This window comes from Galeopterus variegatus, unplaced genomic scaffold (assembly GCF_000696425.1).
Source record: "Galeopterus variegatus unplaced genomic scaffold, G_variegatus-3.0.2 Scaffold686, whole genome shotgun sequence".
Classification (NCBI taxonomy): Eukaryota; Metazoa; Chordata; class Mammalia; order Dermoptera; family Cynocephalidae; genus Galeopterus; species Galeopterus variegatus.
Window position 1 is genome coordinate 282,924 of NW_007726797.1, and position 9,622 is coordinate 292,545.

Consider the following 9,622-nt stretch of genomic DNA (forward strand, 5'->3'; position numbering starts at 1 on the left):
AGGATCCGAACCCGCGGCAGGAGCGCCACTGCGCTCCCAGCACCACACTCTCCCGAGTGCGCCACAGGCTCAGCCCGTGAAGGATACAGTCTATCTACAAAGAAAAGATGCAGCAAAATAGTCATGCAATGACAAGTAGATGGATTATAAATTGTTTGATGACACCCAAGGGTACACATAAGTGAATGAGTGTCAACCCCAAAGGAAATTTCTAGTGACATGTCATTGGGCTCTGTCCTTTAGTTATCAGTGATAACTAAATTTGACTGCAATCAGTATGATCTAGGAGGTTTGTTCAAATAGGGCATCCCAATGTCTACCCCAGACCTACTGAATCAAAATTTCCCCAGGTGGCGTGGGGGCAAGGAGCAGCCTAAAGGAAAGCCTGCTTTAGAAGAAATCGAGGGAGAAGGTTGATCAAAATGTACAGCTGAAACCAAGCTGAGTGGAATGGGGAACCTGCTGGATTACAGGTTCAGGTGGTAGAGCAATCCTAGCAGGTGGAGAGGTAGGCTGAAATAGCATCATGTAAATGGGGACTCTTGCATTTGACACTGAAAATCAGCCAGATATGAGGTGGATGGTGTAAACCAACTGGATCTGTGGCAAATGGGTTCTCAGTGAGCTATGGACCGTCATCAACAGTGGATCTCAAGCTGCACTGACACCAGGCAAGGGGCAAAGGAACACAATCCAGCCATATGTACTCTCTACAGCCCCAAATGCTCCTTCTCCATGGTTCTCCACGCTACAGAGGACACACTAGAGGGAGGCCAGGGGAGCACAACCCAGATGGGGACAGGACTCCAGCCCATACTGTAAGGACCAACCAGAGAAAAGACATTTAGCCTGCAAACTCAGAAGGAACTAGGACTCCACCCTGAAATACCTCAAGGGCTAACATATGGAAGGACGTATCTGTAGCAACCAACAGGGTAGATACAGAATCAGTGAATGCAAACTAGTGGGACATAATGCTAATTTGGTGGAAGGAAGGTCTTTCCAACAGTAAGAGCAACCCAATGAGACAGGAATGGTGAGTACTTTGCTGTGGGAATTGTTAAACGTATATACACTCCTAACTAGCAATTACTGAAATCTATTATTTTATGTATATGTGTGTACACATTACATATGTATACCCTTCCTAAATCTAAGTTTCCTGAGTTGTGAAACCAGGTCTCTCCATCTTCTTATCCCTAGAATCCAGCACAGCCCTGTCAAGTGCTATGTGCTCAATAAATGTTATTTGAATAAATGAGTTGATTATGGCTGGATTTGCCAAGGGTGTTGTAGAGGTGATTCATGCTACATAATTGTTAATGTTTCTTCCAAGCAGCAGACCCTATGGTGTCTGAAACACTGCACATAAGCAAACATCCCCTGGAGACCCAGTCATCCTCTGCATCTTCATAGTCAATTTTGAACTTAGATAAAATGATTTAAATTATGTTTAGTGTTCAACTGCAATATTAGTCTGAGGTTTAAAACTCAGACTGATATTTAATAATTATTGCCCCTAATGTACTTCCACATAAATAGGTGGAAAACCCCATCTATTAAGGAAATCTGATCCTTCCAGTGCATATCTGATCCTTCCAGCTGTGACCCAGTTTGGGGATTTACTGATTCACAGGCTGGTGTTTTCAGCTCACTAGGTGCACACTGTCTACCACCCTCTAAAAGGCTGGGGGTTACCTCAGAACTTCATCTGGTTCGAGGCCTGGACCAACTTCGAAGTTAACCCAAAGGGCTTCGACAGAGCAGCCTCTGCAGTTACCAAGGATGTCAATGCACATCACATCCTCCTTAAAAGACCCCCAAACAAAAGCAATTCTTTGGTTCACCACTGGAGCCTGCAACTCTCCTAAAATTTGAGGCAGCTTTCAAAGCCACCACTCTGCTCTTGCCCCCATGTAGAACTGGCTGTGCTGTGGTCATGGGTCCAGGGGAGGGAGCCAGAGAGCATTTACCTTGGAGCGGGAACTGTGCTGGGCCTCACAGCAACTCAGTGAGGTGAGATCAGTGTTTCCACTGCACAAATGAGGACTGGGCATCTCAGAGAAGTTAACTCAGTTGCCCAACATCACACAGATAAAATTGTAAATAGAAGAGCCAGCCTTTAGCTTGGGCTACTATAACAAATACCATAGACCAGGTGGCTTAAATAACAAACATTTATTTCTCACAGTTCTGGAGGTTGGGAAGTCCAGGATCAAGGTGCCCACAGATTAGATGTCTAGTGAGGGCCCTCTTCCTGGTTATGTCCTTGCCTGGCAAAGAGATCACCTTTCTCCTCTCTCTTCTGATAAGGGCACTAATCCCATTCATGAGGGCTCCACCCTCATGACCTAATTACCTCTCCAAAGCCTCACCTCCAAATATCATCATATTGGGGATTAGATCCCCAACGTTTGTATTTATGGGGGACATAAACATTTATTCCACAGCATGCACAACGCTGTGCTCTTTCCACACACCAACCAGAGCAATCTTAAAACAAAAGTCAGATTAGGACACTCCCTTACCAAAACACCCCAGCAGCTTTCTCTCATCCCTAGAATACATCCACACTTTGGCAGGACTCTGCCAAATCTGGCCTCTGCCTGCCTCACTTGCCACATACCCTGCTCTTCTTGTCCTTGCTCTCTCCCTCCTGTCCTACTGGTCTTCTTGCTGTTCCTTGGAATCATCACCATGGCCCTGCCTCAGGGCCACCACACTTGCTATTCTCTCTTCCTGGTACTCTGCAGATTCCTCTTACTTCATCCAGGTCTTTGCTCCAATGCCACTCCTGTGAGAGGCCATTCCCAGCTACTCCAACTAAAAGAGACTCTTTCTCCCACCACTGTCTATCTAGCCCTTACGTTATACTTGGTGTTTCTTGCCAGCACTCAGCAGTGCCTGGACACATATACTTGACCAGTTAACTGCTTCCTGTCAGGGCCCACACTGGAATGTACACTCCACAAAACGGGGGCTCTGCATCGTCCCCTACCATACTCCCATGCCCAGTGCCCGGACACATGGCTCAAACTGTGCTGTTGCATGGCTGAACAACTCCCTTACCCTCTCCTGCCTCTACCTGACCACTGCTCATGGAGTTCTGCTACACAGTAGCTGGGTGACCTTGACCATGTAACTTCCAGCTTGCAAGAGAAACTTTCTTTCACTGACAGTGCCCCTGACAAAAAAGGGACTACTATTTTGTCCCTCCCTAAAGACCGCATCACCCCTTTGCTCTGATATTTGTGTGACACTACCAGTTTTAGAAATCTTGTGTGTGACTTTATCAGAGAAGAGACATTCAAGGCAACTGATGAAACAAAAGGATAATTGTATTTCATAAAGAGAAAATAAACTTCAAAACAACCAACTGTCTGTTTATTGCTAGAATAGACAATTAGTTCATTTAATGCCTTTCAGCATCTTTTCAAAGCAGATTGAAATGGACTCTTATAAAAGGAGTTATAAAAAGCTGTGTTATGTGGCATTTAACCAACCAGAAGGCTTCTAAAAGAGGAATTTGAAATTCCACCAACACAAATCTCCAGGCTTACAATGGGATTAAGGCAGAAGCTAATCAGAATCTGAGAGAAGACCAGTATTCAATGCAAAAGTTTCTGGAGATAAAGTGATCTGTTTTGGGAACTTAATTTGTCTCACTTCATATATAATCACTGCCCTGCCGCAAAACGTTACTCCGGTTGCTGGAAGGTGGCTCATTTTCCATGAAACATTTTACATTATGTAGAAGCATTTTATAAATAAATAAAGGATGGTTTATTTTCAAAACTCAGGATTTGAGTTTTGTTTTATACAGTCTATCTGAACATTGTTTTAGTTGTGGAAATTCCTACTAGCATCTGAGGGGCTTTTGTTTACTGAACTTTCTTAGTCTCTCTCCCCTTTCGTAATACATTTACCACTTCAAAGAAACTCTTGGCTTCAGGCCAGGATCAGGCTCAGTGGGTGAAATACCTAAGAGATAAGAGAATGGTCTTCTGGGAAAATTTAAGCTAACCTCTTAGTTTACAGCAACTTTTAACCAGTCTATACACCCCCTCACTCTTATAAGGTGGGAGATAATAAAAGCTTTATGGTATAGCCAAATACCAGGGTAGATAGAATTCTGCAGACGATTTCACTTCCAAACAAGGAAGCAAAATGGGGTTCATATTTATTTTTGAATTCCAGTGGTGGCCTCGGTAGGAGAAGTTGTAGAGAAAAAATTAAAAGGTGTGATAGAAAGAAAGGCAGAGGAGTGGACACAGTGTAGTGTTCTCATGAGTGTGCTACTCAGAGCAGAAACTGCCTAGAATATTGTACCTTCCCTGAAACTGAGAATATGCTATTCCAGATTTCCAGATTTTTCCTTTTACTATACTGTATTTGACCATAAACTTTGAATATTTCTTAATAATTATAATCGGTAGCCAAGCATTCCCATTTAGCATTAATGATGAGTTGATCTGATATTCAAATGTGAATTTATATCCCACTTCCTTCATACCACATGCTAATAGTTTATCACATAACACTTCTACTAAAAAATAATGTTTTATGGTTTTAGTCATCTTCCAAACGGTTAAAAAAAGCAAAAGAGAAAAAAGGCTACAGGTGGTTTAGTGATATTTATAAACATTACTGAGATTCTCATGCCTGAGTAAGGAAATATTCTGTGGGAACATGAATCTCTGGCTAATGGATCAAATCCCAATGTACATTCTCTGCTGTGGATGTCTACTATTACTCCTTTATTTTGATGCACTGATCAATTCAAGCTCCTTTCCTAAAGAGTCTCTGAGAACATGACATATATCTTCCAATGACATTTTCTTCATTAAAAAGCCATGGTTCTAGGGGCCGGCCCGTGGCTCACTTGGAAGAGCGTGGTGCTGACAACACCAAGTCAAGAGTTAAGATCCCCTTACCGGTCATCTTTAAAAAAATAAATAAATAAAAATAAATAAATAATAATTTTTAAAAAGCCATGGTTCTAGGGGCCGGCCCGTGGCTCACTTGGAAGAGCGTGGTGCTGACAACACCAAGTCAAGAGTTAAGATCCCCTTACCGGTCATCTTTAAAAAAATAAATAAATAAAAATAAATAAATAATAATTTTTAAAAAGCCATGGTTCTTTATACTCTGTAATTGTCAAAGAGGAAAAGGAGACAATATAATGTACAGCTGCTAATAACCAAAATGTGTGCATTTTCATGACGTTTAACTTACTTTTTCATTCCATGCCCACAGTCCAATTCCAAGAAATGCTATTCCTAAAAACTGAAAGAAGAAAAAAAGCAGTGTAAGTATAAGGGTAAACAGTATGTTTTCACTAATACAAATAAGTTTTTGTTTGTTTGTTTGTTTGTTTGTGTTTTTTTTGGTGGCTGGCCTGTCCAGGAATCTGAATCCTTGACCTTGGTGCTATAATATCAAGCTCTAACTAAGCTGAGACAACTGGCCAGCCCTCAATCAATTCTTTTTGTCACTTTACCTGGCTGGGAAATAGTTTTCTCTAACATCTGAGTATCCATCTTTACCAGGAAAGGAAATACCACAATCCCCTTACTTAACATGAATAGAGCATTAAGAAGGGCTGGAGGGCCGGCCCGGTGGCGCACTGCTACAGTGCGCCGCTTGTGAGCACAGCGGCGCTCCTGCCGAGGGTTCGGATCCCACATACAGACCGGCCGCTCACTGGCTGAGTGAGGTGCGGGCGCAACACTGAGGGTTGCGATCTGTTGCCGGTCACGAAAAAAGACAAAAAACGGAAAAAAAAAAAGGGGGGGGGGGGCTGGAAACACATAGGTGCTCAGAAGTCATTCAAATTATAAAGAACAATAATTACGTAGATCCTTGAGTGAAATAAAAGTTATCAATAGTGTTTAGTGCTGCCTTTTATGGTTGGTGAGGAAACAGTGCCCCATGAATCTGAGCCTGGTGTTCACTTGAAAATGGACAAGCAGAGGCATGAATTTAGAGGCCCCTCTCTGCACCACAGAGCCATTATAAATGGGCCAGGTCAGGGAGGACTCACAGAGCCCCTGATGTCCCTCAACAAGCTCTTTATCACTCTTTCAAAAGGTAACATGAATCTTATTCCAGTCCAGTGTGACCCAAAGAAAATTCCTAGATTCTTCTTGTTTTTCAGGAACTTAAATTATTTAAATTGTAATTCAGAGGACTTCTATGACTCTTCCTGGTCTCGACTCAGTTCCACAACTTCATGTGTAACATGGAGCACACAAATAACCTATGGGACTGAGTTAAGCGTTCAGCCTAATGCACAGGCACATCTCATACATACTCACATATCTTACAGTTCTGTCAATTAGCCTCATTGAGGTTTTTGGGGGGTGTGGGAATCAGCTGAAAACCAGGAAGACTTTCCACTTTAATTATGTCTCACTGTATCCCATCTGCTCTAAGATACACATTTTCCCCTCACATTTTAACATCTCTGAAATTGGGATATGTCTTAAAATCAACAGTATCTCATAGTTTTATTTCCCCCTTGATGGTACCTAAAATAAGTGTGCCTTATAATTGGGGTGCCACAGATTTGAAGACACACTGCACAGGGCTGTCGACCCATCAAGAGCTCAATGATCAGGACTGGGTGTAACTGGACATGAGGAAAGATACATCTCATCCCTCATCTCTATTATCAATGGCAACTCTGAATTTCCTTTCCAAACACTGACGTGAAAAGAGAGCAGGCAGGTTGACAAGCAGCTTCAGTCTGATGGCAACAGCAAACTCTGCTTATTTTACTAACATTTTGATTAAGTTAAATATCAGGAAAGCTTTCCCCTGAGAGGGGTGTGCAGAAAAAACAAGAGTGAGGGTGGTTATTCTTTACAGTTCCAGGGAAGTCTCAGAGCTGTCCACTTGGCAAGGTCTTCGCCACTCACGGCAGGGAGTTACTGACACTTGGTAGGCAAAGCCTAATAAATCTGAACGGGAAAATAGAGGGAGCAGAGGGGAAAGAGGAGACTGAAAAAAGGCAATTAATCACTCTGAAAATGTGGTGTATTTTTAAAAGTAGAACTTCCCAAAGCTCCTGACAATCATCTGACACTGAAGTAAGGTAGTAGGCAGTACATTCTGAGCCCCTATACAGAAAAGCATGTCCTTGATTTGGCAAAAACTGAAGATCCCTCTCTTCCTACCCTTGTACCTATAGGGAAGCTGTTTGACAAGCGTTTAGAAGCATTTCCTGTTTTCAGCATCCCAACAAAAAAACTGTGGTCAGCCCCTCCAATGCCCTGGTCGGGGTGCTATTTCATTTTCCGTTTCAGATCAAGAACAACAAATGAAGCCCCAAATGACTCAAAGGTATCTAGGACTCTGTAATACAAAAATAAAACAATTTAACATGCTACTCTCATATTTATAGGCTCTGGGACAAATCGAGTAACAACTGACAAGTGAACACATGCGTCCCATCAGACCTAGAAAGCACAGAGCGCAGAGCTAAGGCTTTGACTTCACATACACTGACGTCAAACCCATCCCAGAGAAACGGCTGACTTTCTAATGCTAAAGTTCTTCATGGACAGATATCTGGTTATTTTCCCTGATGCAGTATTTAGTCACATGTCACCACAAGCAATGGGTGGGTTGTTGTGGCAGCGGACTTTGTGGTCACCTGTGCCTCTTGCAGCTGAAGAGTGTGAACATGTTACTGCTGAGGGCCACTGCCTAATCACAGCATTTATTGCCTTTATTACTTGCCAGGCAATGTGCTTAGTACTTTGTATGCGGTTTGTCTTTTAAGCTTCACAACAATTTTACTTTGAAATAGGCAATATTATTACCCCCTTTCTCGGAGGAAAATGAGGCTTAGAGAGTCTGAATAACTTGTTCAGAGGCACACAGTTTCTAAATGAGGAGCAGAAATTTGAACAAAAGGAGTACATGTTCTTCACCAATCCTGATAAATTCCCATTTCCCCTATGTGACAGAAAGATGAGACACTAGAATTGTATGGCATATAATCAGGACATCATACATTCCTCCCCCAGTAAGCAAATGAGGCTCTGAAGAGGTAAAAAGACAAAACCCTCACCCTCAGATAAGAACTGGTCGTGGAACAGAAAGTCCCCACTCTAGTGTCAGCAATGCAGTGACGTTAAGGAGAGAAATTCAGTGGTTGGCTAACTTTCTCCTCTTTAAGTAAAGTTCTCCCCTCTCCTCTTGGCACTTTGAAAGAACATTTTTCTTTCCCAAACTTATAAATAGCTTGGAAACAAATGGTTTTCCACAAAGAGGAGAGCATATAAAATAGGGATTTAAAGAAGATTCACAATTTCCCTTATAATCTTGCTCCAATATTTCTTTCTCTGACTGTGACTTTCCAAACAAAGGTTTAAGAATCTGGAAAAAGAACACCGAATTTGAAGTTAAGGAAAACAATACCTAAGCAAGCAAGCAGTACAGGGGCCTCAACTTGATACATACCTTCGCTGCTACATCACTCGCAAATGTCCTCCCAATTACTCTCAGCCCATATGTTTTGTTTTAAAATCAAGTTGTTCCAGCTCCAAATAATTAAACAGAGAAGAGCCAAAACACAGACAGGCACGCAGCACGTGAGGCACATTCAGTTTCCCCTTCCCCACCTCCCAAAGAAAAGACCATAAACCACCAAACTGACCTCATTCTGAAACCCAGAGAGGCCGACTTGCAGGGAAAGGCTGAGAACTCTAAAAAGTCAGCCCCTTGTTCTTTGGAAACAGAAACAAAAACATATCTGAGGCATCTTCACACATGCATATACTGTCATATGGGAAGATGCCACAGATATATTTTTTGAACATATGCAAATGTGCGGTACAAATGCTTGTCTACCCAATTTTTGACGTTTTAAAATGAATAACAATAATTTTGCCAGCATTTGCTGAATGCTAAGTATAAGCTAAGGTGTTATGTTTTATATGAATTAGCTTAAACAGTACTGCCCAATACGGTAGCCACTAGCTATTGAGCACCTGAGATATGGCTAGTTCAAACTAAGATGTGCTGGTAGGTGCAAAATTTACATTGGATTTTGAAGGCTTAATATGATTTTTTAAAATGTAAAATATCTCATTAATACTTGTTTCATTATTGATTACATGTTGGAAGGACAATATTTTGGATATATTGGGTTCATTAAAATACACCAAAATGAATTTCATTAGTTTCATTTTACCTTTCAAATACAGGTACTGGAAAATGTAAATTACATATGTGGCTTGCATTATATTTCTACAGAAAAATGCTGGTCTAAACTATCCCATAACAATCCCAGGCAGTAGGTATTGTTTTTATCCCCATTTTATTGATAAGGAAACGTGGGCTTAGAAATTTTTCCCAAGATCACATAGGTGCCTGAGCTGGGTTGCTCAGGAAATCTGATTCTTCAGCCCAAGTTCAAAACTTTCCTAGTGGGGCCGGCCCGGTGGCGCACTGCTACAGTGCGCCGCTTGGGAAGTGCGGTGGCGCTCCCGCCAAGGGTTCGGATCCCACATACAGACCGGTCGCTCACTGGCTGAGCGAGGTGCGGGCGCAACACCGAGGGTTGCGATCCCGTTGCCGGTCCCGGTCCAGTACGGGCGCGACACTGAGGGTT

General features: G+C 42.3%; 1 protein-coding gene across 2 annotated transcripts in view; it reads right to left on the reverse strand.

Annotated features, from left to right (window-relative positions):
- Positions 1-9,622, reverse strand: part of TSPAN5 (tetraspanin 5) — a 173,358-nt gene that overhangs the window by 27,898 nt on the left and 135,838 nt on the right. For both annotated transcript variants that reach the window (XM_008571383.1, XM_008571384.1), the window contains exon 2: positions 5,236-5,286. In XM_008571383.1, the coding sequence (XP_008569605.1) occupies positions 5,236-5,286 (51 nt within the window). The remainder of the gene's footprint in view (positions 1-5,235; positions 5,287-9,622) is intronic.